The sequence below is a fragment of the Bombus pyrosoma genome, linkage group LG3, assembly GCF_014825855.1.
Source record: "Bombus pyrosoma isolate SC7728 linkage group LG3, ASM1482585v1, whole genome shotgun sequence".
NCBI classification, from domain to species: Eukaryota; Metazoa; Arthropoda; class Insecta; order Hymenoptera; family Apidae; genus Bombus; species Bombus pyrosoma.
In genome coordinates, this window is record NC_057772.1 from 1,676,265 (window position 1) to 1,703,245 (window position 26,981).

Consider the following 26,981-nt stretch of genomic DNA (forward strand, 5'->3'; position numbering starts at 1 on the left):
ACAATACGTTATAAATAAAACACGAGTGATCTATTAAATTAAAATATCTTTCATTTTATTATCACACATTCATGCATACAAATGACTTCATTTAACAAAAATGGTATCTATTGTGCTAAATAGCTGCATGGTTGAAAATCTAAAAATACATATCTACATGTTGCTCGTGAAATAATGTATTTTGAATCAATTCCATTGCAATTACTTTTAGACTTTAAATAATACAAAAGTATGCAATATTTTCATACTACATTTTTTAACGTATAAAAAAACGCAGGAAGTTCAACATCATTTTTTTTTTGCGTTTTCATTGAAAAACAGTTCCCTTCTTGATAAAGATGCATATTGCACAATATAATTTTAATATTGTCAGTCAGTGCATTGTTGTTAATTGCCAATATTGCAATAATCTTTCACCTTTTGGTAATGACATTGAATTGGGTCTTTCGAACGTTAGCATAATATCTTTAACCTTATTTTTTAATTCACTATCGAATAAATGTCCTCCAGTACGTTCTAAAGCTGATGCCATATCATACTCTACAGAAGGGAGGGGTTCACGAATGAAACGTGCAGCACTAGCAATACTTGGTACTATATGCCACTGTAAAGCTTTAATTTCCCAAAGACTACTAAGGAGTGCGTTACTTAATAAAGGATCTCGTTCTTCCATTAAAAATGGGTCTCCAGCACCATTATTTTCTTCTGACGAAACCTCTCCTCCTTGTGGATGATCAATGAGACGTTTCAAGCCAGGATGCCTAAGTAAAAGATTCCCAACAAACAATAAGATAATAAGAATATCTTCAGGTGGTGCTACAAGAGTCAAACGCGCGAGTCTTTTTGCGAAAGCGGCAACTAATGCTTCCGGCAAGTGTCTAAAAATAAAAAAGTATGTGGTAATTTTTATACAACACACAAAAATATCATACATTTTACACACTTACGTTGAACTGAGGAAAAGATCGGACAAATAAAACAAACGTGCTTTATATTTTGTGTGAAAGATCTCTGGTTCAAACATAGAATAAAGCTTGGTAAAAATATTAGGATATTCCAAATTATGTTTGGTAACTAGTAAAAATACACCTTGTAATGCAAGCAAGCCAATAGGCCCATCTGCATCCAATGAATCCATAAGAAAATCTGTTAGTAAAACAGGTTTTTCTAAATGTGGCATTACTCTCTCTAAAAGAACTATTAATAATTGTTTATGTAACTGTGGTGTCAATTCCCAATGCATGACACAAGCCCAGACTTTATTCAATGCACGTCGTGCTCCAGCTTGATCCCATATAAAATTTTTAGTAGCTAAAAAAAAGATATAAATATATAAAAAATTATAATTAACTTAAATACAAGAAAAGACTATAGAAGATATATCTATATATATATTACCTATATATATAATATATATTAATATATTAACTATATATATACTAATATATATTACCATATATATTACCTTGCTGTGGTTTGCACAACAAATTCTTATTTTCACACATCTCATTTTCTGCAACATGATTAAAATTTAGGTTAGATATTAATGTTAAAAGAAGTGATAAGATCATATTAAATCTATTTAATTTATACCTTCAATTTCTTTTGGCAATGGTAATTTATGTATAAGTTCCAACAAATTTTTGATATAAACTTTATGTGGCTGTCTTTTTGGGGTAAGAGATGGAAGACATTTCCATGTATAATAAAGAGCATCAGGATATTCTATAATTTCTTGAAATCTAGATATTAAACTGGCATTGTCCTCCTCCGGTGAAAGTAACTTCATCAAAATGGGCTTTAACCGATGAAGTGGAAAATAATACCCCAGGTTGTCAACTGGTTCCAATGGATTTTTACCTTCTTCAGCCATGAGTTTTATAGCAGTAGTGAGAGCTTGTAGTTGAATGCCAGGTCGACATTTTTCCATTGATGTAAGTATCTTTTCCCATATTTCTTCATAGCAATTCCTCAACCAGTTGACATATCTTGCTTCAGGGCTTGGCTCTGTTTCAAAAATCTTATGGAAAAGCTATTTCAAGTTTTCAGGCATATACAAAATTAAAAAATAGACATGTATCTTTTATCTTTATGCTTATACTTTGTGTCCAGAAATGTATTTTCACAAAGTATTAATACATAAGAATTTACAATTCTTATCAAGAAATTCAGAGATGTATTGTATAATGTCAAATATTGCCAAACAGCAGAAAATACTAAACTATTTGAGGATACCTGAAATAGTAAGGGATATCGTACGTTCCAAATACATATCACCTCTTTTTAGGACTTCAACGAATATTGTTTCTATTGTGAGTAGGCAGGACGAAGTGGATTCCTGATAGAGTGATCAGGAATTTTAATAAATGACATAACCTTAAAAAGTTGATACATTCATCAATTTGAAACAATTTTAGAATTCGTACTTACATCCCATTGAGAAATTATATCTACTAAATTATTTGCGCGTTTTCTCGAAGTTAAAAATTCCTGAGCTTTTTGCCTTAAAAGTTTTGATGACATCTTTTGACTGGAAGAAGCGCCGGGAAGATCTGCTGCATCCGCCATCGTTGAATATAAATTCGGTAATAGCAGGGCAGAAAATTATCAAGAATACCTACGTGAATGTATTCTCTTTTGTATCTATATTCTTCTTCAGAATCACTTTATTCCGTGAATGTAGAGAAATTTATTGCAAGAAATGTGCTAATTATTATTAAAAGTAGTAAGATATCCGTGTTAATTTCTTCCTTTTATTAACATTTTGAGTTTTGTAACACTGACTGTTGACATATACAGAACGTAATATAATAATTTAAAAATCCATTTACCAGCAAGTTCAATCGAAGTATGTATTGAGTGGCTGCTTAGGGATTTTGGCAGTTTTGGGCTGGTTTGTTTGCTCGTGAAGTACAGAGACATTTCATTCGCGTTTTGTGAACTTATTTTGTGGTTCTTAAATAGAATCGAAACTATTGAATTATTTAAAAATTAATGAACTTCTATGAGGAATCTTTAGAACAATGTATTTTTAAATAATTAATTACAAATTAGGAAGATTTTAACATTTTTACAATTATCGGGATTTGACCCCTTGCTCAGTGATAAAACTCTCTTTTTTTACGTTATTTGATTTACATATATTCTCGATTTTACATGACAAAATGCGATTTATTTCATATCCAATCGAGAAGGTTGCTAATAATTTATGTTAATAGACATAGATCTGATTTGTCTTTATAACTGCTTATGGTAAAGAAAGTAATCTGAATAATATGCAGATTAACGAATGATTATAAGTAGCTATCAGTAATAATCAATAAATTTATTATCGAACATCTTTTGTTCATTGTCTCGACTACACTACCGTACAATTCGTATTTACCGCTACTAGATCACGGCAGTATGAAAAATTCTTAACATTTACGCTATGGGGAGCCACTTAACTTCTTTGATACGAACACGGTACAAGTGTCGGCTATAGTCGACATCCTTTGCATATTCATGGGCGAGCGTCGACGCGGTGTCGATTAAAGTTAACAATAACAATAACAATATGCAAACGTTCTTGCTCGTGGTCGTCAAGTAATATTTATTACTTATTAGTGAGACAATCACGATCTCTGCTCGGACCAGCGTCAAATCGGAGAGGTAAACAACGTATATGGTCATTAAATATATTAAGGGCGGATTCATATGACAATCAAGTTCACCCGCTAGCGTTACAGGAGGAGTATTTCGTTTTAGTAGAAATACACGCCAATAAAATTTCCTCTCTGGTTCTAGTAACGTTATAATATACTGTAAGTAGATATCATATTAATATTTATTTGTAGATAAGAAATACTATCGATTACATATAAAAGATACTTTTTATAAAGTGATACGTGATACAGAACTGAATGTGGAAAAGCTTAAAGCTAAGTATTTTGTACATTTGTCGTTATTGATATTTCATTTCATAACCTTCATGGCTGTATCTTGTATAGAATCAAAATTTTTATGATAAAAATGCAAAATGCAAATTTTCTTTTTTGAACATTGGTTTGATAAACGAAATTAATTTAAGTTGCATTTAAAGCTTATGATTTATCCTATTAGTAGATTTATATATTTATTTAGATTTTAGAGGGATCTTGCTTTTATTAATGTGAATATATATTCATTGATATTAATCAAAAATTAGTTTTCAAAATTGTAATTGAATTTATCTTTTATATTTATTTTTTTTTATTTATTTATTTTTTATATTTATTATTAATATACATATAAATATAATACCTTTTGAATAATTATTTATTTCAAGGTAAAAAATGCTAGAAATAACATGTAATGATCGTCTTGGTAAAAAAGTTAGAGTTAAATGCAATCCAGATGATACAATAGGGGATTTAAAAAAATTAATAGCAGCCCAAACTGGAACTCATTGGGAAAAAATAGTTTTAAAAAAGTGGTATACTATATTTAAGGATCACATAAAATTACAAGATTGTATCCTTTCAAACAAAATATATTTTCACAGAAGATAATTATTAACAATATAGCATTTTTCTTAACATAACAATTCAGATGAAATTCATGATGGCATGAATTTAGAACTGTATTATCAATAATTAATAATTAATATTATATAAGTTAATATTATGTATATATATAATAACAGTAATAGTAAATTTTATATTTAAGCATTTTTGATTTTGTATTTTACATAATATTTAAGTATGTAATGTATATAATAACTATACAATAAACGAACATAAATAGCAACAACAAAAACAATCTTATCTTAAATTCTTGATACTAATTGCTGTTTACAATGCAGAAGCTTACTAATGTTATTGCTATTTAATATCTAAGTATTGCTACATCATTTTTACAAATTTAATCTCTAGAAATATATTGTTCCTCATATTGCAAAATGTAATATCAACTCTCAAATACGTTTCAATTTCTATGTGTACAAGTGATACTAAAATCGAGTAAAAAAAAAACAGCTTATAGTATATTTTTTTGAAACTTAATCATCTTTTTAAATGTATTACTAATTTAATAGTGATATTAAAAAATATATGATTATTGAAAATAACAAAAGATACACTTTACAATAACTCATTGTTAGTTAATTTTCTATTAATCTCCAGAACTTGAAGAATTAATGTGGCCTCTTGGACAACTTATCTGTCCTGTTTATTGAATTTTCAGGTTGAACTGTATCTCTACCTCTGTTGCTTAAGAAGTCTCTTATATGTTGCACTATCAAGTCTATTGCCACTGTAACCGAAAATAAAGTAAAATAAAGTATAAATCAGTAAAAATAATTTTGTAATAATGGGGAACTTGATTTCTTTATTATTTTTTTATACAGTTTAGACAAACAATATATCAAATTACATAATTCAAATTGTAATTATCTTGTATAATAATAACAATTTTAAAATTATTTGAGCGTTTAAAAAATCAGAATACAGAATAAAAGAATTAGTACCACACTGAATAATATTATTAAATGTTTCTGAATATGGCAGTATGTGAATAATGTACTAATTTAAATTAAAAATATCACATTTTAAAGAATTATGCTAATATTATATTTTATAATCGCTGAAATTATTATATGTAAAATATTTTATCGATTTATATTACTATACTGGTGCATAAAACATTCAATTGATTACGGAATAGTAATATATAAAAGAATCTAAATTTTTGGGAACCCATACATGCATAAATGTATATATGTACATACATGTATATTTATAAAGGTTCTTATATATAAATTAATGCTTAAATCTTTTTATATATATCCATATAACATAGATCAATCTTATATGTAAAGTTGAATAATTATGCAATAGTGGAATTATAGTGTTTGGACGAGGTACTTTGTATAATCATGCACTATGTCCAAGTTTTAGGAACAGTGAAAAATTAATTTTTCCCATTTAAGGGTTTAATAGATGCACACATACTAGAAGCAATATTGTTTGCTGCTTAGTATAAATGTAATACAAATACAGCTGTATAAGTATATAAGAGACATATGTATTAAAAAAAAAAGTCTTAAGATTACTGCAAGCTTGATCCTAGATCAATGTATGGTGTATAAAAGTGTAGTGGTTATAAGTGCGCATATCATGCTAAAATCATCTGCTGAACGTGTCGGATGAAGTCGAAGTACGCCTATGTTGGTAGATGTATGGATGCTGTCTGGATGAGTTTTCAGCCTTTTTCAAACGCAAAATGTCCCAGATGTGGTGCACTATAAGGTCTATTGCCACTGTAAACATACAATAACCAAACCATGTACGTTTTTATATGACCTCCACTTTGCACTAACTTAAAAGATAGTTTGTCTAGCAGCCTTTACATACCAGGCAGCACCCATAAATGAATGTATATGCATATATATATATATATATATATGTATACATATATGCATGTGTGTGTGTATATATACATACATACATATATGAAGAGGAAAATTTTCAGCTGCCTTATCAATCAAAATTTGCATTTGGAGTGTACACTTTAGCATTACCATTAGAATAAATATAATTATCATGATCATAAAGTTGTAATTGATTTTCATATTTAATTAAATTTGATGAAACTGAATTTTGGTTATGATATAATGTAAATTAATTTCATGAACAAGTTAATAATAACTATTACATGTTTAATACCAAACACAGTAAGGAGTTAAAATATAAATAATTTACTTTCCTAAATTAAATTGTTGCACATGATCCTTATTACATTATAACAATATCATGATTTACCTGTATTGTCTGCACCTCTTGGTATAATAACATCAGCAAATTTTTTAGTGGGAAGACAAAACTCTTCAAATGCAGGTTTCACAAAATTCATGTATTGATTCAATACATAATCTAAATCCCTTCCTCTTTCTTTTATGTCTCTTGGTACTGTAAAAATTGAAAGTATTCATTCATAATATTTACATATGCAACTCTAAAAGAGGAAGCATGACAAATGCTTTATATTATTACCTCTTCTAGCTAATCTAGTATCTGAATCAGTATCCACAAATAGTTTCATATGAAATAAGTCTCGTATTTTAGGGAAATAAAACACTAAAATGCCTTCAAACAGAACTACATCAGCAGGATAAATTGTTGTAATTTGATCTTTCACTCTAAAATCCCACAGAAAACGATTAATTTTATTTTTATTAGTAATTTATGTCACTAAAATTGTTTTAAATGATACGTACAAACTGTTTGTTCTATAATCATAGGCTGGTATTTCACATTTTACTCCAGCTAGTATGTCTTGTAATGTTTGAAGTATCAAATCATTATCAAATGCGTCAGGGTGATCGAAATTATATTGACCTTTTTCTGCTTTAAGTTTTTCGGCTGACGATAAATCTCGATAAAAACTATCTTGTGAAATACAAACTACTTGTCGTTGCATGTGATCCATGTCTACTTGCCCTAGTTTTTCCATTATACGCTTGCACACGGTTGACTGAAAGGACGAAAAAAAATTGTTTTCATTAGCTCTTCGATCGGACAATTAATCGAAGATTTTATAATTTTCAAGTACACGTTTTTTTTAGAGGTTAAGTTAGACCGAAAATATATCTTGCACAAATTATTTAAATATAACTTAGATATTTCGGAAACACAAAATGATACATTACTTACTTTTCCACTGGCAGTGCCGCCTGAAACTCCAATTAGAAAAGGTGTTTTGCTTTCTATACCATTTAATTTTCCGTTAATACCAAAAGACATCTTTCGCGAGGTAACAATATTCATCGACATATCTGCCATTGTTAAAGATTTACTTAGATATTCCGAAACGAAATATAAAGATCTTGAAAATGACATTCAAAAAATGGTTTTACCTATAACACGAATGATTCCAGCAGATGTTAATGGAAGATGCAGATGTAACATATAGCTTGGTGTAAATCATTAGATCCGACAAGCGCGCGCATCGGCAAGCGATATTTAAATACTATCAGAGAGAAATTTTCTCTCTGATGCTATATACATATTTGCATGACGTGGAAAGATTAAAAATAACCGAACTAAGTTTTTTACAATTTAGGTTACCTATTACAATTTAAATTTGGTATTTGACTCAATTATTTTAGTATATACATTAATATTGGATTTCTATTCTTTACAATATTTTTCATTCTTTAAATATAATTTGAAGGACTACAATTGATTTCACTAAAAATATTTTATTAAATTTGTTTTCATAGCCTTAATTATGTGTTTCAATTATTTTTTTCATTGATAAAGCAAATAAATAATGTAGTAAGTCTTCATTTCTTCTTCTTCTTGTTAATAAATCATAGTTTGTATTGTTATTATAATTTCATATAAAGAATCACACTTCAATAAAAGAGACGACAGTACTTGTTACGTTTTTTAAATTAGTTATAATATAATGTAGAATAATCTAGAATGTTAGAGATAACATACAACTTTATCTTAACAAATTTTATCGTAGTATTGTAGTATCGTTTTATCAAGTAGTATCGTATATTATTAAGAAACGTTTGATCGTAAAGTTCTCGAATCAAAAACAACAAATTTTCCGATTGTCGAAATGGAGAGTTACGAAATTTTGAAGATAAGAAAAAGGCATCGATGGTGTCGTCATGTCGTGACTAATACGATACATGTCGTATTTGCACAACTGAATGTAGATATTGGGAACCTGAGAATTTCAATACGCTAACTAGTGATAGAAAATTAATCTACTGAGAGTAAGTCAAATATCCACATGGTCACAAATGCTTAAATTTGACATGTACATGCATTTGTGAAAAACGAATGTTTTTGAACTTGTTTTAATGCTTTTAAATTATTCAATATAATAAAAAATCATATAATTATTTAAGCAGTTATACAAATTTACGTAATAGAATTTTCTCTTGGGAAAGATAAAAGTAAAATATATTGCTATATGCAAAGAAAAAATTTGTTTATAGCGGGAGAGGCAGTATACATGACCTCGTGACTTATACCCATACTACTGTAGACTGTAGACGTACAGACTGTAGATAAACGGAGGTGGGGGACAGATAATGGAACAGAATTCATCAATGAATGAAATTCATGTTAAACAGGGGGGAGTTTATTGATATAAACTCTGTACAAAGTAGATATGGTAGATAATTATGTAATAAATGATTTTGTACTTCTGCTTTATTTATTAAAAAAATAAAGTAATGTGGGATAAACTTATCAAACGTTATGTTTGTGTAGCAAGTTATGAGGTAACTTTCTATACTTAATGCAACTATTTGAAGTTATAGTGAATTTTCTATTTGTCTAGTATTCAATTATGGAACAAATTAATAATATTCTTCGTGATGATAATTTATATAAGGTATAATATAAATTGTTATTTGATTGATAAAATATTCAAAAATTAAGTGAGAACAAAGGAGTAAACTGTGTATATATGCATGTTTATTAGGATTATTTATTTTAAAAATATCTATTTACAGGCTGCTATACAAGCATTACATGGTTTACAAAGCAATAGTAATTATTTAAAATTAGTAACAAAAGATAATTCACAAGCAAGTGCTGTTCGTAAATTGCGTGATACAAAAAAATATTTAATCCGGTAATGATCTTCTTTTTATGTTGCATTAAATAAAAAATATGTACCATAAACATCAAAACAATTTGGTAACGTAACTTTTACAGGTCTGGTATTACACTTGAAAAATTAGATACTTTGTCAGTTATACATATAGCAGGTACAAAAGGAAAGGGTTCCACTTGCGCATATACAGAAGCTATTTTACGTGAACATGGTTTTAAAACAGGATTCTTTAGTTCTCCACATTTAGTTAATGCAAGAGAACGTATAAGAATAAGTGGGCAACCAATAAGCAAAATACAGTTTACTCAGAACTTTTGGAAAATATATAAGAAATTGGAAGATACAAAAGAACATGAATCTGATATGCCTACATATTTTAAATTTTTGACAATTCTCATGTTTAATATATTTTTAGATGAACATGTTGATGTTGCTATAATTGAAACTGGAATTGGAGGTTTATATGATTGTACAAATATTGTAAGAAATCCTGTATGTGTAGGTATAACTAGTTTAGGATTAGATCATACTTCTTTACTGGGAAATACTGTTGAAGACATAGCTTATCAAAAATCTGGAATTTTTAAATCAGGAACTGTTGCTTTTTCTGTTCCACAATTATCTCAAGCAATGCGTATATTGGAAGAACGAGCAATTGAAAGAAATTGCAAGTTACGTGTTATTCCATCTTTTGATGAATATAAGTGGGAAAATCTTTCACCTATTTTACAAATAAAAAATAAAGTTCAGCAACAAAATGCATCTATAGCTATTCAGATGGCTACTGAATGGCTACTGACTAGAAATAAAGTTGCATCTGTATCTATGGACAAGATCGCAATAGCATTGACCTCTTGTAAATGGCCAGGTCGAATGCAAATTTTAAGAAGTAGCATTGGTGATTTTTTTTTAGATGGGGCACATACCATTGAAAGTATTGAGTGCTGTATTTCATGGTTCAATGATATAAGTAGTGGAAGTAAAGGAAAAAAGGTTCTAATTTTTAATACATCTGGTACTCGAGATCCAATACAACTATTAATACCATTAAGATCTTTACATTTTTATAAGGCATATTTTGTACCAAATCTTGTAGGAATTAAAAGTTTAGACAATGAAATGAATAGCTCATCGACAGATGAGCAAAGAATAAAATGTGAAATAAATTCTAAAATATGGGGAATGAATTCAGTAGTTGCAAATAATGTTCTTGAAGTTTTAGAAGATATAAAAAAGAACTTGGAACAAAAAGATAATTGTGAAAGGTATCAAATACTTGTTACAGGATCCTTACATTTAATAGGTGCAGTTCTTGCTATTTTAGATCCGAATTTGACAATGAATACAGAATTTTAATATGTATTTTAAAAATTTGGGATTATATATGGTATATTTACGAAATATATAATAATGTTTTTAAAAAAGAAAAAATTTAAAAAACATTCTTTTTATATAAACAATAGAATTATGTATTTAATAACTATATTAACAACTTTATCAATCCATAATAACACAGTAATGAGATATTGCATTGTTATTCTGATGATAATCGTAAAATACTTATTGATACTTTTTCTTAACAATTCTTTTGTACTTCAGTATAAATATATTTTTCATAAAACTATAAGTAATTGTAAAATTATTTGTACATATAACAAGTTAGTGTTACATATGTTTATGGAGTGAACGACACAGAAAATACATGATGTTAAAATAAGAACTAGAGAAAATGCTTAAAATATTTTGGTATGATAATCTAATTCTGATTCTGCTTCCGTGTCAGACAAACTTAAGGAAACGCCAGTTCTTCGTCGCAGACGATTTTCATCAGGACTCTGAAACATATAAAAACAAGTTTTAGATGAGATGAAATGTTTTATTTGATTAAGGAGCACCTATCTGACTTCTGCTAATATTTAGTACTTGGTATTATCTAAATCGTTGTTGACTAAATGATAAGATAAAATTTTAGAAGAGCTATTGCTTGAAAAGGTTAGAGATCGATACCTGATCTAGAATACCAGCAGTGGGTTCAGAGGCATATCCTACTTCTTGTGCATCTTCTTCTAGATCTGCCTCGTATTCCTCTAATTCATCGGTATCAGAATCAATTTCAAAATCTACATATATACTTCCTCTGGAGACTTTACACACCATTTGAGCTAAGTCTGTGAAGGTATAAGAAGATACTGTTTGCTGGTTTGCCGCCTGGTGTTTTGCTCGTAATGCACGGGCATTTTCTCTATCTGCATTAAAACGTGGTAAAATCCCAGCTTTCGATTGTACTTCAAAATAAGTTTTTCCTGTAAAAAGTATACTTCATATAATCTATTTATCTGTAATATTTCTATAGAATGTAATATTTACCGTGTTGATATCCGACATCTTTAATCTCATCAAAATTAGCGAATTGAAGAGTTTTATATTTATCTATTGGTGGCCTAATATATTCGCAATAATCTGAGTTTTTAACTTCCTCCAATTGCCGTACACAACTCACGTATGCTAATCTCGATTGTATGTCAGGTAAATTCGGAACTTTGACGGGCGTTGCGAAAGGATTCCATCGTTTCCACAATAACCACCAACCGGATAAAGAATCTCCATAATTTGTTAAATCCGTATCATCTTGTGATCCAACGTCAATGGCCAAAATATGATGTGCTCCTTGCCTCAACATTTCGTCAGCTTGAACAAAGAGATTATAAAGCCATATGCTGGAAATTGATTATGACGTATAAGTTATTACAGCTATGATATGACAAACAATACAGGTTTAAGATACCTGGCACGTTATTAACATAACACCCATCGACCAAAAGATGCCCGTCAAGAGGGTCGCAAATAGGAGGAAAGACCCCCGCAATGGTCATACTGGCTCGAATGTATCTCCATAGCAAACCTGAGTTGACTTAGCTATTCAGGATTTGACAAATGCATCTTTTATCAACGGGAGTGAGCTTTATATCATTTTCAAGATTATATCATGGTTTGAGTTACAATAAACCGTGTTCTGAGCTTATATCAATGAAAAAGACTAATATAATTTCATCTATCCATTAATACAAAGTTGCTTTTAATGTCCAGGTAATTTTATAAAATTAAAGAAGAAACTTATAAACGTTTTCATCTAAGAGCGTTTGTGCGTTCAACTTAAAGTATTTTATAGTATATATATCAATAAATTTTATAGAGACACATAACGCAATTTTTTTGTATCATATAATAACAAAGTTAGACGCACTTTTTTAATGTAACGCTCAAATTACCTGGAAGGTTATTGACGTACCCGCCGTCGAGCAGGAGATGGCCGTCAACTGGGTCACACATGGGTGGCATATAACCAGACAAAGACATCGAAGCCCGAATGTACCGCCACAGCGATCCTAAACACGACGAATTAAGTTCTTAAATGTATGTTCGTATTTTTCTTTGAACTTTCTATATTCTTCTATAAAATACATGATTACTCCTAACGCAAGAATCGATAGCTTCAAAGCTGTTTGTTACCAGAATTCATAAAAAACATCTCAAACGAGAAATAAAGTTCGACATTTGTCAATAAACGATACATAACGGAGAGTACGTCATTACAGTGATTATCTAGAGAGCTCACTCCCGCTGTTCAAGCTTATTTCTACGCAATGCTCTACTGTAATGCTTATTTAAATTTAAAAAAAATAAGTCCTTGAGATAGAAATATATTTACAAGTTCTCTATAAATTTCACCAAAACAGCGAGAGAGTTTCCAGTTAGTTAAATCCAAACCATTTAAATTTATACCTTAAATATATATCAAAGAAAACTGGAAACTGTCAGTGTTTTAATAAATGTTATACTACTTTCGTTTGTGTACAGACCGTGTGTATGGGTGCGCATACAAGAATCAGTGATGTCTGTGGTTATTGTAAAATATGGTAACCATAAATCTTCTATGTAAGTATCACCAAATGTTGTTTGAATTGTGCTATTGAAATCTTTTCCAGAAAACATGGATGTTACTGGATATGTTAAATCCATTATTTGTCTCCACCATTGTGTCATTTTCTATCAAAAAAAGCATATGTTCATATAAACAAAAAATAATAAATTTTATGATATGATATGATATGATTAATCTTATGATATTTACTTTAGACCATTCACGAGCTTTCTGGGTCGTTGTTGTTATATTTTTTTCCATACACCATAAAGCACCCATAAACGCTCCAATACTAACTCCACCAACCATGTCTATAGGTATACCGGCTTCGATAACTGCTTTAAGCATCCCTACATGGGCTGCACCTCTAGCACCTCCACCTCCAAGTACAAGCCCAACGGAAGTTCCAGTTAACCAGCGAGCAAGCCTACTGAAATCACTATGTATGTTTGGCTCGGACATCAGAACTTTGGAATACAGCTCATTCTGAAAATTGAATTATTAACATGCTTTATACATAATGAGACACTCGGTACTTCTTTATAGCTTACAATTCTATACTGAGATCTTCTTGTAAACATCCGTTTAGGACATTGAATGTGATGATGACTAGAAACCCAAGATCTCATATTCAACCACTGCACTGTATTGGTAGGTCGTTGTCCACTTTGTTCTTTATGCAAAAGTACTAATTCTTTTTGCGTTCTCATTACTAAACGTTCGACTTCACGTTCAGTTCTGCCTATGGATGGAGGTTTATCTCCTAAACCTACAATAAGAATACAGTCGGCTTGTCGAACACATCGTTGGGTCCACAACGTGTACGTTGGATCGCATTGGTATAATGAAATTCGGTGTTGATCCTCTTGCTGCGCAAGCCATGATGTTAGACGGTATTCATTTGCAGGTTCCATTATGGTGCTACCTAACGTCTATTAATTAAACAAAGATACAGGCATTTTGTATAATTTTATTACTTGTATTGGAATTAAAGTGATTTCTTTTTTATATTAACTGCTTACTTTTCGAACCACATCAGAAGTAAGGCGTAAACATGGCCCAATTGCACATAACGAGTGATAAAGTTCATACGTAAATGCTGTTAATGGGACATCGTCGGATACCGGGACTATTGCAACAGTTGAGAAATTTACTTGAGCTGGTCTTGCATCAACTGTTGCAGCGGCCCGTCTATAAATATATTCGTATGTATAAAGGAAATTCAAATTACTACAAAAAAGAAATTGTATAAATAGTAAACAAAATATTGTAGATGTTTACTGTGTATCACTACTGCCATTCTTTGTGTGCGCTTGTTGCCAGGTGCCAAGTATACGATGTCCAAGTAAATTTATAAGTCTTGTAACTACTATTGGATAACGAAGTTTTATAACATTAAATAGCCCCTCCGGAAGTTTCGCTAATTCAGAATCTCGTACTGCCATTACTGTTGTTGATCGTGGTGTTTGTGTAACCATTTCTACAATACCAACAAGATCGCCTTTTCCATATTCTGCAACGAGTTCTTTTTTCCCATTCATATATGTGATTACCGACCGAAGTCGACCACTTAACACAATAAATGTTGAATCTGATTCATCTCCTTGTCGATACACTGCTCTTCCACTTTCAAGAAATAGCCAATCAAGTGCAAAATCAACCTTTTGAAGAAGATAGGATAAATTATCGGTATTAAGTAACAAGTGAAATAAATGGTACAATAGTTTTACCTGTCTTACGAAGGGACTAAGTCTTCGAACAACTGAATGAGCAACATGTAACACAACAGTTGGTTGTTCTCGCATAATAGCGAAAAATGTTGGTTTACTAAGAAGTGCTATGCGACTAGAATGCTTTGCTCTAATGGTATAAAAAGAAGGTTCTCCAGTCAATACAGCTAGACCACCAACAATCTCGCCTTGATGAGCGCTAAACATATGAACTTCTTGACCTACATCTCTACCTTCTGAAACGCGTTGACTGATTATTAACGAACCAGATACAACATAAACAAGCGCAACATCCTAGGGAAAAGGAATATAAAATTGTATGAAAATACAGACGTTTATGAATAATGTATAGCAATATTTAAGAAATGTTAACCTTATGAGATTCTTCCTTCATTAAGTATGTTCCAGCTGGTACTTCTCTAATTTGAACTTTGCCATCTTTGAGTATTGAATCATCTTCTAAGCCAAGTTCCCGAACAAATGCTTCTGTAGCCATTTGCACGAGCTGTGCTTCATCGAGTTGTTGTTGTACTGGTTCAGTAGTAGTAGACCTCTTTTTGTTTGGATGTGAATTTCCCGTGTATATTACATCTGGCTGTGATACTTGTTGTGATGTTATAGGAGAAGAATTTGGCCAATGAGAATCACATTCTGGTACCATATCTGCTGTATTCTGACCTGATTGTGGACTTAAATTTTGATTTTTCCAATCAAGATTAGTTTTTGGCCTATTATGGAACGAATATTAATAACAATGCATTTTTTATTTTCTACAATTTTTTCGTTAAACTTACCGTCGACTTATAACTATAGGTACACTTTGATGACTACTTGTAGAAATGTCGCGATGAAACACTTCATTTCTATCATTTTCTGATGAGACAGTTGCAGTTGCATTGGATTGATTTTCCATATTTTGGGTAAAAAATGTTTCTTTAGTTCTTGATCTAACTGGAGATCCTGAAAATGGGCTTTGTTTCTTTTTGTGTGGTCCTTGATTAACTAATTCTGCAGATAATCCAAGATATTGATGTAAAGCAGTGAAAGTGACTCTTTGAAGACGGACCATAATGACCTGGATAACTCGAACAAATGCATCAGGATGATCTTGAAAAACCTACAAGGTTTAAAAATAATAATTTTTAGTTTATTTTAGTCTGTAATGCGTAACTTGAATTATACCTCTTGAAATGCACTCATTGGTAACTTGACTACAATAGAATCCTCCACAGTTCTGGCTGATACTGTTTTATAGGTACTTGTATGCCCAGTAAGTACATCTGTGAAGCTAAGAAGACTAGTTACTGATTCTCCAGTTTTTACTAGCTTTAGTGATATTTGAGAACTATCAGATCCTGTGATATAAACATTAACTAAGCCTTGCTGTACGATAAATAAATTTTCATCGGGATCTCCAATTTTAAATAAAGTGCTCCCAGCCGGTAAATTCATAATTTCTGTATGCTTGCATAATTTAAGAAATACTGGCTTTTCAAAATGACCAAATACTCTGATACTTTGTAACATATATAAAGCATCAGGTGGTACTTTCTCTCCAGGACCTAAATCTTCTTCTAAATATTCAGCAGGTGGTTCTAAAACCTATGAAAATATTTAAAAAAAAAATATGATAATAAATACATAAGAAAATAGGAATTAAAATAAGAGATTTAAAATTCAAATTACTTTTAGTTGTTGTGGCGCTGTCTCTTTTTTAAGTTGCAAAAGTCTTCGTGCAAATCTCATAACAGCCTTTCTTTTCTTTCCTTGTCCAGTTGCATGTACTTGTCCACTGATAGATTTTACTTTGCGCAACATTTTTCTTCCATAAAAGAGTACTTTGTCTCTTTTTCTGAATCTGGGCTTGCCTGTACCTACCCCAACAAATTCTTTCACTTCTGGGAGGAATTCTTTGTTTTTCCATTTTCGAAGAATAATTATAGATGCAATCAATAAAATCACAAGAGTCGATATTATGAGTATAAACAGAGCTTTTGATATTTGGTATTCTGCAATTAACTGCCCAATCCATCTTGAAAATAAATAAGAACCTAGACTTTCATTACATTTATTGAATAGTTCTACCACCTATAAAAAATAATAGTAATTAATTAATAACTCATTTCATTTCATTTAATTTCATTCAATAATATTAATGATATTCAAACTAATTATTGCGAAAACACCTTTATATGAATGAATCTTATACGTCAACAAATGGATAAAAAAATTACAAAATTATGAACAAAATATAACAAATACAACCTCCATAGTGGGCATTCATTTCTTCCATCAGAGTGTAGTAGAATGTTAAACAAAAACTGCGTCACAAATTCATAAGTGAAAGGCGACGGAAATGCAAGGTAGATGGATTAGAAACAATGTTCTTGCTCTGATATAAAAAATTACTTATCTACATTGAATTAATGACCTTTGATACTTAGCTCGAGTCATCCAGCGCCATTTTAGTCAATTTACAAGCTTGCAACTTATAAAGCTTGCAATTTCGCTTTTACATATTTTATATATTATGTGACATTTTATATTATTTATGTAATTACTATTATTAAATATTATAAAAGTCGAAACCGTTTTCATACGTATTTTCTGTTTTATTTATATTTCATATAATTTCCGTTTTTCTAAAATCAAAATATCGAAGTTAAAATTTAGTAATTTTGTATTTTTTACGTAGTATAAATTACAAATTAATTTCAGATATAAGAAAATAATATGTTAGTGCTACATTACTAATTGATTGATTTATTTTTTATTTATTTTTCAGAATAGAGAGAATTAAAAAAGGAAAAATATAAAACGCTTAAGAAGCTGTTATTTTGTTATTAAAGCAATATATAAACTATTTATCGTGTAAACCTTCTAACTAAAAAAAAAGCGAATAAATATATGCAGTAACAATTTTATTTCTTTAACTAATAAACCAATTTTTAACAAACGTTGTCCAACGTTATGGCATTGTTATCATTCGTTATATCAAAGAAGAATTTGAAATATACCCGCCAATATATGTTTGACCAATGGCAAAATATTTCCCCACTTAACACTTATTTATATCAGAAAAGTTCGATAGAGTGCGCTACAGCAGAATTCTGGGCGGTTTTTGATGGACAGTTGGGTCCAGCCAGTCAGTGGTTACGGGCCGACATGTTGGAGGTATTTCAGTGATCGTGCGCGGTGGGTATAACGCGTGATTTTTCATGCGTTTTTTGTGCGTGTTCGATATATAAGAAGTGCTTTTTGGATTGCGACGCTACATGTGAAGTGTCGAGTGAGACCAAACCTGCTTGTGCCTGGTTTACCCAGCCCAGCAAACATGAGCTGGGGTACAGAACTCTGGGTAAGTCTACTTGAGACTGTTTCTTCCTCCACCTATCTATCTTTATCGTTTTTTTGTTCTTTTATGATATACCTATATACGACAACACCGAATAGTATACACGTCGAAGTGCATCGGATGCTGACCCGTTGTTTTCGCCAACGCGTAACAAGGATACCCCCCAAAACCAGTTCACGGTGGCAAACCACTCACGGGAGTTTTGCCTTTGCGGTTGCTAGCCGCGGGCGACGTTCTTCTCTCCTTTGGTATATCCCCTCCTTTCTCTGCGTACCCAACCCCGGGTCTACTCATCGCTGTGCTTCTTCGCTTCCTTTCTCATGAAATCTTCGATGACTACCGGTGCGGCGGTGTATGACAGTAACTTGTCATCTTACTACGATCTACGATACGAATTCCGTTGCTCTAAAACAATACGTTTACAGATTATTTTAAAGTACGTTAGTCTTCGTATAGTACTTTACTTCTTTTAGTATTATACATTCATCATACATTATTTATTCCTGAAATAATATTCGTGATATGCTTTTGTAGAATATACGGTTTATTGAATTTTATATTGAATATCTAGTTACAGCCCGAACTCTGAACTTTGAGCTACCTATAAACGTGGTATACCTTTATCTGTGTGTGTGCGCGCGCGCGCGCGCGTTTGTGTGTGTGAACTTGTAGTGATTCTAGCAAGTACACCAGTTATTCACCGAAAATTAGTTATTTAAGTAGGATTTATAGAGCAACTAATAATTGCTTCAGGATTTTATTTCGAAAATAGTCGTTCTTTATCAGTGTGATCTTACGTGCTTACTATTTTCTCCCGTACGTTTTCACAAAAGAATTCACGCGCATCTAAGCTTGTATGCATAGGACTGAGAATCATGCCACTCAGGTTCGTCATCTTCCTTACTTTCTGTTCTCTATAAATAATTCATTCACGCATTCCAAGCCGTCGTTTTTGTTCCCCGCGATCTCTCTTGCTCGTACAGGTTCGGAGATCGATGAATTTCTTGCTGTTCGGTCTTTGCCACTGAAAAAAATTAAAATACATATTTGATAAGTGTACAATTTATACACTGTGTTGCCTCGTTACTCGCGTTAGTGTTATATTGCAATGGAGCTGCCAATATCAAACACATCTTTCACTTTATGGATATTCTTAAGTTATAAATCGATATTCAAGATTCACGGAAATGTCAATGTACATGCGCAAAGTAACGGTTATTTTGGATATACAATAGTGTGATCTATGTGTGCAATACAGAAGACTATGAGTATTCAATGATAACCTTGCTTTCGAGGGTATAGTGTAAGGCACGGTGTACAATCTGTAAGATTATCGCGATTATTGTTTCGATGCGCGATATATCGAGATTAGGTTAATCTGTGAACGTTTCGATATGAAAGCATAGCTGATTTTATATGTCATTATGTATTACGATTCATTGACGTTCTGCTCATATTCCCTCATGAATCATGATACAGGACGCGTTCGTGTTTAACCGCTAACGGCTGCTCGTGAGCATATGTACACGTACGACACGGGCGTGCCTTGCTATGCTCTTGACAGAGAAAGGGAGAAATACAGAGAGAGTTTTGCTTTGAAAATTTCCAGCTGAAATATCATTTCTGTCTATACAAATGTCTGTTTCATCTTTTTCGACAAGTTACGAGATCTTGGTCATTTCATACAGTATATTACTAACCAATAATATTAGTGAATTGACAAGGTACAAATTGTAGGTTATAATAATACCAGTCCTAATAATATTAATAATACTAGTATAATTGTGCAAGAAGTCTTTTATAACTAACAGAGATTTGACATTAATATTAATTTAATATTAATTTTAATGTTTATTTTTTGTAGATATCTGTTTAAATTAATTTCTTTAAAGGCTATTGTAGTGAATGAAATCGATTAATCGTGGAGGACATTTAAAATATCGATAAGTCGCACTCGGCTTGTAGATTTTTCAAATTTGGTTTACGCAGACGGGATACGCAATATGATAGCTATGTTTTTTCTGTGTTGTTGATTTAACGATAAAACTTTATTGTCTGAGAAATTTGTCGATCGATGAAGTTTCTCTCGCTTATACCTGCGCTATCAAATATTTGCTCCAGTTAAAGGCGAGTCCTTGCTTTTAAAATCGATTTGAAGATGACTAATTGAGGTAATTATTTTCCAAGTTGCGTATGTATGCGTCTGTACAATGACCATAACATGATCGTTTCTTTGATCGTGTTCGCGTCAAAGTGCGGTAAATGCAAGTCCTTATCGGTCTTGTATGGAAAAACAATTAAACCACGTAACGACGATTTATTGCAAGAGAAACGTGACCGTAATGTTCGTATATCGTATTCGTACCGATGCATGAAACGATTTTCTAGACAATGAATTTTCAAGAAGTGTTCTAGAAAACGAAATAGCGCTCTTAATTTTGAACCAATTCCGATCTCTTGGATAATTTAGGTAGCGTAATATATAATTTTGCGTTAAATTATCTAGATATAATGAAATTCGACGATCTCTAGTTACCTCATAGTAAATCTCATAATGTGATCTAGCACGTATATGCTTGTTTTTATTGCTTTTATATATTTGTCAGCAAGTACTGCAATTCTGTGAGTTTTTATTTTGCGTCGATAAGCTGTTCGCTATACTGATCTAGTTTTTAATCACTTCCAGATCTCGTGATTTGAAAAATGGACTTGGTCTTTCTCTTTCGATATCAAGTTAATTTTATGGTATAAACATTAAGTTACAAACGTTAAAACGACGTGTTCCACTTAGAAAAAGACGTTAATCGAGTTGTTCTATGCGAATATCGTAGAAAAATTTCTGAAAGAATATTCAAGTATTTTCGATACACCTTCAAGATAATTTATGATAGTAGCAGAGCAGTGGAATTCACGAACAAACCAAGGAGAACAGGAGATTTGTCTCGAATTCTTCCTGATCACCTACGCGACTTCTTCGCATTGGGATCATGGAAAATGGAAGTAAGACGATGTAGGCGGGAAAAGCACGAAGGTTACGAACACTCGAGTTACTTTCTCCAGCACGACGAAATCAGGAATCGTTTTCTTGTACGTGTAGTACAAGGGATACCGCTCCTCCGCACTCTGAATTACAATCTCGCGGCGGAATGACGTAAGAAAATTGCGGCTGAATTCTCATTTCACCTGGATTTTCTTCGTTAATTTCACGAGCTGTCTAAATTTTCTAAGAATAAGCAGCAGTTTTAGCTTTCTCAATCTCATTTTGTTCGATTTCGTAGTGATATAAGAGTTTTCTTGTCGATCATTGAGTAATAAGTAACAAAAGAATGAAATCTCGCGTGATTCCACGAGCCATCGGTTTCGAAGAACGAAAGCGACTTTATTCGTGTTCTCGATTTACTTATGAGCACAACTGATTCTTTCCTCGAGCCTATCGTGGGTCTGTTTCACGGAGAAACGCGTCGCGTCGTTGTTTCCTTCTCTCCGATTGTCATTCAATGACGTCGGTTTTGCAAGGTGTACCGCTCGATGAGCTGTTTCCGTTGAGTAATAGGCGAATAAAAGCAGCTCTTTTTTCTTATTCGTTTCTGCAGAAACAACAAAAAGAAATAAAACAGTCGTTGACGAAGTAGTAGAGCACTAAAGTTAGATGACTAAATTAATCGAAGGTCAGATAATATCATATTCCAGATCGACCAGCTAACACCAGCCTTTTTTTTCACATTTCCATTATTTCATTTGGTCACTGTAGTTTTTCTAACTAGTGATATTCATTTCTGAAATTTTCTATTCGAAAGGCACATCTCACGACTTCAACGTTGTTCAGGTTCCCAGTTGGCAAGTTTCAGGTATCAACGAGTTTACCTCTCTCTCCATTTCTTCCGTTGGAAATCGTACAGGCAATTGGAAACGTAAATACCAGGCTCAACTTTGTATGCTAACCGATGATTTCATGGTACGACATTCTTTGCTCGTGTCTCAGACAGAGAGTAAGGTCAGGTGCGTTTCTCTGTTCGGAGTTGGAGTATCTAAAAAGGTACCAACTATCTCGCAGAGAATAGGCAGACGCTGAAGGGTGGTTACGTGTCTGGAGAATCGATATCGACCAGCGAAAAAGAACGGTCTTGCTGGGAAGGCGTTTTCAAAGGAGAACCCTGTAGGCGACGAAGGCAAAATTTTCGAGCGTTCAAGTGGTGCAAAAACTTCACAGACAATTTGTCAGCCAGCCGGTAAATTGAGCGTAAACCACTTAACAACGTGGAACGAAAAACCTGACCGATTAAATTTTACAGGTATTCTTCTTCGAATCTGTTGAAAATCGACGATCATTTTAATTTCGAGCTAAATTTTCGTGTCAAAATTGGCGCTTAAACCACTTCTTAGAAAACATATTTCTCCGATATCGGCGATATTTGAGTTATTACGTGTGCTAGAATAACAAATCCAATTGCCATGATGTAGACTTTTCGTTTGTTTTGCGATTACCAGAAATATACAGATGTTTGTCGTGTAAAGTACGTACTGACTTTCATTGAAACAGAATTACGCCCATCGCATTACCTTTATTATAATTATATTTGATATATACACGTTATACGCATTAGAAATTGCCAGTTATAGTGCCAACTATTCGGAAGATACACGCTTTCCCACCCAATCGAATCTATTTTTCTAAAAGAAGAAATATCCGTCGCAAGAACTTGCCCTGACGTACAAGCTATGTTGAAAGTTCTCAATGGATCAGTTCGTAAATACAAATGAGATACACACAGTGTAAAGTAAGGTTTGTCGAAGCAAATAAATCAATTGAAATCGTCCGGTACGAAATTATAGGACGAAATAACACGACGGTGTATAATCACTTCTCCATAATGTAATTGATAGATGAAATCATCTTTTCTTGGTACGCAACTTGCTGTTCCGCTGGATATCGTTCTTATCTGGCTTGCCCTTATCGTTTACCTGTCGCGTTGTTCTTTTCCTACGAACTACACTCCGTTATCTCTTCCCAACAGCGAGATTCCCGACATTTTTGTTACAATCTTTTTTTCTCAACGCGTTCCAATGAACCTCGAGCTCCCTCTAACCGAGGAATCGAGACGATTATAAGTTCAGCACGACTCGGTTTGCTCGTTTAAGAGGAGCATTCTCGAGAATAGAAACAGGGGCAACGATTTACACGCGGTATGATTGTTCTTCTTCGCGGTACTTATCGATGTGTATCTACACGGAGCATCATAGATATGCGTCGTTGAATTGTACTAGTGTTATCGAGATGCATAACAGCAGAGAATAATACGTGTATATGGAAGTTGAACGTCGTTAGGAGAGCCGAAACGATAACGTCGGCTACGATGTGTTTTTTTATATTTAACGTTCGATATATGCTTAATAGAATGTTGACGAAAGTGTCGTAGGAGTAAACGAAGTGAAGTTCCATTAGTATATCGAGTTTTTCAGATAACAGCGTAATTTATCGCAACGATCGTTTTGTGAGTCACTAAAAAGGAATTTGATCGTAAAATGTTTCAAAATTATTTGTATTATCAATTCTTATCGGGAATTTGTCGAGCGCTTCAATTCGGATAATTAAAATCTAGGTAGAAATACTTGGAGAACGTTTGGAAAATTATTGGCGGCGAGCAGATAAGGAGAGTCCTTCGTTAAAGTGCAAAGTCACTCGGCGAGACTGCATGGTTGCTTTATGGTGTACAATGGAATCCATGAATTCGAAATTTCAAGCGGCGTCTGGGACTTGTGGTTCCCACGTCCCATGGACACAACCGGTAGCTAGCCTCGAGCATGGACGAAGGAAGATGTTTGCATGATTACACGCTTTGTGTCTCGCCCCGTGTTCAGGAATTCTCATAATACTCAGGACTCTAGAAATCGTTCCCTATGAGTATTTTTCTGACCGCGATTATGCGCTGTTTACTTTAATTACATTCTATTATGCTGATAGAACTTATTAACTCAATTATCCAATAGACGCGCGTCTTAGGTGAAAGTTCGAATCGTTTGCAAGAACCTTGTTCCACGCACGAGTATAATACTTTATTCTTAACTTTTCTCCATGCCATAATTAGGGATGCCCTTTAGTTGCTCCATCCTTCTCTACTTTCTAACTCGTTTATATTCTTTAAACATTTTGCTACTGTTTTATTACATTCTCACGTCGCTTCTTTCCACTCGCTACAGCCATTGGTACTTCGCCTCTGTCATATTTCCACTTGCTTTGCAGATATGTATATTCCAAGCATTCGAAGAATTCTTGAAATACCACCGCTCGAGACATTTCCTTTTTCTCTGGTAACAGAAGCGTTTCATGCGACATCTCCTCTAATGCGGCCTCTCTATCAATTTAATTACGTTACGATTGTAAATTCCATCGAAGAAGTATTCGAATTTCGCCGTTTACTTTCACTCGCCGAATCTTACGATCCGACTACATTTTGTAAGAAATTCCTCCTCCTTCTAAAGATCCTAAATATCCTAAGACTCGTTCGTTTTTTACGAAAGGAGAAGATCTCTTGTTCGTTCCGGTGCATGGCGTTCCTTGCGATCGCGCATCGCTCGTTATCCGATTCACCGGTTCTCTTCCATAGAATTTCGAATTAATATCGCGAGGAGGTTCAGGTTCGGCAGAGCCAGGCTTGAACGGGTCTCGCGAAGCTCACGAGAGGACCTGGTCGACGCAAAGGTGGGGAACGGTTCGCGGTGGCGAAGAAAAATCACCGGGATTCTGGCGGGACTGCTCGCTCTCAGGGAGGCGCTCCTTCTTCTTTCCTTAAGCAGCGTGTCCCTTTTGCAGCCGGTTTTCGCCGTGACGCTGCTATATGCCGAGAGTGCATTTCTTCTTTGCGGCAGAACACGCGTGCCGAGGTCGCTCAGCGAGACGCCGACCGGGGAACTTGCACTTGAATTTTTTCATTCTCGCCCCGAAAGTTCATCGTTTCTAGCTCTATGAATACTTTCTTCTCCTTCTTTATCTTTTCTTTCCTATATTCTATCAATCTTTTTGTGGATCTTCTTGCGTTTTCCTGACATCGACCTTTTTGCCCATTAAATGGGCAACCAGTCGTACGAATTAATTAACTCCTTGCCAATCATTTAATAATTAATTTCAATTATTAAATACAGATTGTTTATTTAACAGACCGTTGCAGCAACGAGTAGCCAGTGTTTACTGAAATTGCTATTCGAGGAACAGGCAAGGGGTTGATCGGGATGCAATGGAATTAAAGTGAAAAATTCAATCGTTGCGAGAAAATAAAACGAAAGGCGATAATTAAAGAGGGAAGACGTAAGAAAGGAAAAAAGAAAGTCGATCGCCTGTTCAGTCGATTCCTCGCCAAATATCTCTTGGCCGAGCCACGTATTTTTGCCCGCATGTATGAATGTTTGTTCGAGAGCCGGCACGTATACTCTGCGTGTGCGTGGACCGTGAGGCAAAGAGAGTGCTCACGAACTTGCCCCACCCACGCATTGCGCCAAATCTCTATAAATATACCGTACAGGCGAGAGAGCACGTTTACGCGCACACGAGTCGTGTAACATAGAATAGGAGAGAGAAAAGCTTTAAGTTGTTCGTGGGCGTGAGCTTCTAAAAACGATACTTGTCTCGTTTTTACGGTGTTTTCACGCTGACGAATTAAATGTCCATTCGATAGACCCTCGTATAGTGCGGCTACCTTATACGATTCGCCGAGCGGAGGCGAGTATGTTTCTTTATCTACTGCTTCATCGAAAGACAAATTTTTAGTCCGAATTAATGGCATTTCTCGAAGGTTCGTGTCGTTGTAACGTACTTTGTCTTGTTTAATATTTATTTAACGAACAAACGAGAATCTAATTGCCCGCCTAATATATTTGGTGGCAGCAAGGCTTAGAAAGGTCTTCGTGGAGGAATCTGTTGGATGAATTGTCATAATTCCTAGACTTTTTTTTCCATCTCTCGAAATTGCTTCCTGTTATTCGATCACTGACCCTTTTCTTTCTATCTGGCAATTGTCTGGATTTTGTTCATCGCGATAGTCGGGGTGTATCGGAAGTGAAACGCGGCGAGTCTGCTTCGTTACAGGTCTGCTCCACTTTGAGAATCGATAAGCTATACCTAACTCCAAATGAAATTCTACGACAAAGAAGGGCAAGGTTTTTCACATTAGCCAGTCGGAAGTGGACCGGAATTGTCGTTCTCTGAGTATACTCGAGATGCACGTATCGTAGAGAGAATCTCTCTATATACACGTTAAAGCTGACGTCGTACGGTCTCCTCCTCCATGGGTGGATCGATAAACGCAAAACCGAGTTGCGCCTTTTTGCGCCGCTAAGAAACACAGACGGACTATTGTACTTTCGAGTTATTACTTTTATT

General features: G+C 33.3%; 6 protein-coding genes and 2 long non-coding RNA genes across 24 annotated transcripts in view; 5 read left to right on the plus strand and 3 right to left on the minus strand.

Annotated features, from left to right (window-relative positions):
* Positions 1-29: 29 nt before the first annotated feature.
* On the minus strand, positions 30-2,874 carry LOC122565592 (nucleolar complex protein 4 homolog B). 5 transcript variants are annotated; one of them, XM_043721703.1, is made up of 7 exons: positions 2,622-2,873; positions 2,431-2,552; positions 2,236-2,338; positions 1,594-2,007; positions 1,454-1,513; positions 948-1,311; positions 30-878 (listed from the first exon to the last, which is right to left on the minus strand). In XM_043721703.1, exons 2-7 carry the CDS (start codon positions 2,521-2,523, stop codon positions 374-376), a joined length of 1,539 nt encoding a protein of 512 aa, XP_043577638.1. In that variant the 5' UTR covers positions 2,524-2,552; positions 2,622-2,873; the 3' UTR covers positions 30-373. The 5 variants fall into 5 exon arrangements, with proteins under 5 accessions (XP_043577638.1, XP_043577639.1, XP_043577636.1 ...); XM_043721704.1 differs by having other exon boundaries at positions 2,431-2,555; XM_043721701.1 differs by having other exon boundaries at positions 2,431-2,874.
* Positions 2,875-3,449: 575 nt separating this feature from the next.
* LOC122565601 (ubiquitin-like protein 5) lies at positions 3,450-4,678 on the plus strand. The gene is made up of 4 exons (XM_043721727.1): positions 3,450-3,651; positions 3,721-3,803; positions 4,307-4,491; positions 4,570-4,678. The coding sequence occupies exons 3-4, from the start codon at positions 4,314-4,316 to the stop codon at positions 4,611-4,613; spliced, it is 222 nt and encodes a 73-aa protein (XP_043577662.1). The 5' UTR covers positions 3,450-3,651; positions 3,721-3,803; positions 4,307-4,313; the 3' UTR covers positions 4,614-4,678.
* On the minus strand, positions 4,653-8,022 carry LOC122565597 (uridine-cytidine kinase). 3 transcript variants are annotated; one of them, XM_043721713.1, is made up of 6 exons: positions 7,874-8,022; positions 7,671-7,792; positions 7,235-7,491; positions 7,011-7,156; positions 6,780-6,926; positions 5,311-6,277 (listed from the first exon to the last, which is right to left on the minus strand). In XM_043721713.1, exons 1-6 carry the CDS (start codon positions 7,923-7,925, stop codon positions 6,144-6,146), a joined length of 858 nt encoding a protein of 285 aa, XP_043577648.1. In that variant the 5' UTR covers positions 7,926-8,022; the 3' UTR covers positions 5,311-6,143. The 3 variants fall into 3 exon arrangements, with proteins under 3 accessions (XP_043577649.1, XP_043577648.1, XP_043577647.1); XM_043721714.1 differs by lacking the exon at positions 5,311-6,277 and adding an exon at positions 4,653-5,271 and having other exon boundaries at positions 7,671-7,957; XM_043721712.1 differs by having other exon boundaries at positions 7,671-7,956.
* A 927-nt stretch (positions 8,023-8,949) lies between these two features.
* Positions 8,950-10,956, plus strand: LOC122565595 (folylpolyglutamate synthase, mitochondrial-like). Of its 2 annotated transcripts, XM_043721707.1 has the most exons (4): positions 8,950-9,262; positions 9,322-9,375; positions 9,497-9,618; positions 9,702-10,956. In XM_043721707.1, exons 1-4 carry the CDS (start codon positions 9,215-9,217, stop codon positions 10,954-10,956), a joined length of 1,479 nt encoding a protein of 492 aa, XP_043577642.1. In that variant the 5' UTR covers positions 8,950-9,214. The 2 variants fall into 2 exon arrangements, with proteins under 2 accessions (XP_043577642.1, XP_043577643.1); XM_043721708.1 differs by lacking the exon at positions 9,322-9,375 and having other exon boundaries at positions 8,958-9,262.
* Positions 10,957-11,045: 89 nt separating this feature from the next.
* Positions 11,046-17,731, minus strand: LOC122565584 (neuropathy target esterase sws). Of its 5 annotated transcripts, none has more exons than XM_043721671.1 (15): positions 17,518-17,729; positions 16,939-17,340; positions 16,435-16,854; positions 16,047-16,369; positions 15,626-15,980; positions 15,253-15,546; positions 14,804-15,183; positions 14,545-14,713; positions 14,074-14,454; positions 13,733-14,008; positions 13,461-13,647; positions 12,386-12,502; positions 11,968-12,288; positions 11,608-11,903; positions 11,046-11,435 (listed from the first exon to the last, which is right to left on the minus strand). In XM_043721671.1, the coding sequence occupies exons 1-15, from the start codon at positions 17,530-17,532 to the stop codon at positions 11,334-11,336; spliced, it is 4,038 nt and encodes a 1,345-aa protein (XP_043577606.1). In that variant the 5' UTR covers positions 17,533-17,729; the 3' UTR covers positions 11,046-11,333. The 5 variants fall into 5 exon arrangements, 4 of the variants coding, with proteins under 4 accessions (XP_043577606.1, XP_043577607.1, XP_043577605.1 ...); XM_043721672.1 differs by lacking the exon at positions 12,386-12,502 and adding an exon at positions 12,870-12,986 and having other exon boundaries at positions 15,626-15,941; positions 17,518-17,728; XM_043721670.1 differs by lacking the exon at positions 12,386-12,502 and adding an exon at positions 12,870-12,986 and having other exon boundaries at positions 17,518-17,728.
* On the plus strand, positions 11,452-12,268 carry LOC122565604. The gene is made up of 3 exons (XR_006316216.1): positions 11,452-11,592; positions 11,671-11,861; positions 12,127-12,268. It is a non-coding gene; the product is annotated as an uncharacterized LOC122565604 (long non-coding RNA).
* On the plus strand, positions 12,550-13,978 carry LOC122565605. Its single transcript, XR_006316217.1, has 4 exons — positions 12,550-12,687; positions 12,877-13,014; positions 13,459-13,536; positions 13,840-13,978. It is a non-coding gene; the product is annotated as an uncharacterized LOC122565605 (long non-coding RNA).
* Positions 17,732-18,361: 630 nt separating the features above from the next.
* LOC122565590 (formin-binding protein 1-like) overlaps positions 18,362-26,981 on the plus strand; it is a 30,830-nt gene continuing 22,210 nt past the window's right edge. Inside the window, exon 1 of one of the 6 annotated variants that reach the window (XM_043721699.1) lies at positions 18,362-18,610. Coding sequence is in view for 4 of the 6 variants with exons in the window: in XM_043721694.1 (XP_043577629.1) it covers positions 18,587-18,610 (24 nt within the window). In the remaining 2 variants the exon portion in view is untranslated. Of the gene's footprint in view, positions 18,611-18,911; positions 19,044-26,981 lie in introns of those variants that run through there. The other 5 variants (XM_043721694.1, XM_043721695.1, XM_043721697.1 and 2 more) reach the window with 5 other exon arrangements.

Bases quoted from the DNA above. Each gene is read 5' to 3' on its own strand.
- LOC122565597 (XM_043721712.1), bottom strand. From the start codon at position 7,856: ATGTCATTTTCAAGATCTTTATATTTCGTTTCGGAATATCTAAGTAAA. The intron at 7,492-7,670 runs GTAAGTAATGTA...TCGTCCTTTCAG, and splicing joins GCGGCACTGCCAGTGGAAAA to TCAACCGTGTGCAAGCGTAT. The intron at 6,927-7,010 runs GTAATAATATAA...CAATTTTTACAG, and splicing joins TACTAGATTAGCTAGAAGAG to TACCAAGAGACATAAAAGAA.
- LOC122565595 (XM_043721707.1), top strand. From the start codon at position 9,215: ATGTGGGATAAACTTATCAAACGTTATGTTTGTGTAGCAAGTTATGAG. The intron at 9,263-9,321 runs GTAACTTTCTAT...CTATTTGTCTAG, and splicing joins TTTGTGTAGCAAGTTATGAG to TATTCAATTATGGAACAAAT. The intron at 9,376-9,496 runs GTATAATATAAA...ATCTATTTACAG, and splicing joins GTGATGATAATTTATATAAG to GCTGCTATACAAGCATTACA.
- LOC122565601 (XM_043721727.1), top strand. From the start codon at position 4,314: ATGCTAGAAATAACATGTAATGATCGTCTTGGTAAAAAAGTTAGAGTT. The intron at 4,492-4,569 runs GTATCCTTTCAA...ATAACAATTCAG, and splicing joins TCACATAAAATTACAAGATT to ATGAAATTCATGATGGCATG.
- LOC122565584 (XM_043721671.1), bottom strand. The intron at 15,547-15,625 runs GTTAACATTTCT...CCTTTTCCCTAG, and splicing joins TGAAGGAAGAATCTCATAAG to GATGTTGCGCTTGTTTATGT. The intron at 15,184-15,252 runs GTAAAACTATTG...CTTCTTCAAAAG, and splicing joins TTAGTCCCTTCGTAAGACAG to GTTGATTTTGCACTTGATTG.
- LOC122565592 (XM_043721701.1), bottom strand. From the start codon at position 2,568: ATGGCGGATGCAGCAGATCTTCCCGGCGCTTCTTCCAGTCAAAAGATG. The intron at 2,339-2,430 runs GTAAGTACGAAT...TCACTCTATCAG, and splicing joins ATATAATTTCTCAATGGGAT to GAATCCACTTCGTCCTGCCT. The intron at 879-947 runs GTAAGTGTGTAA...TTTTATTTTTAG, and splicing joins GATCTTTTCCTCAGTTCAAC to ACACTTGCCGGAAGCATTAG.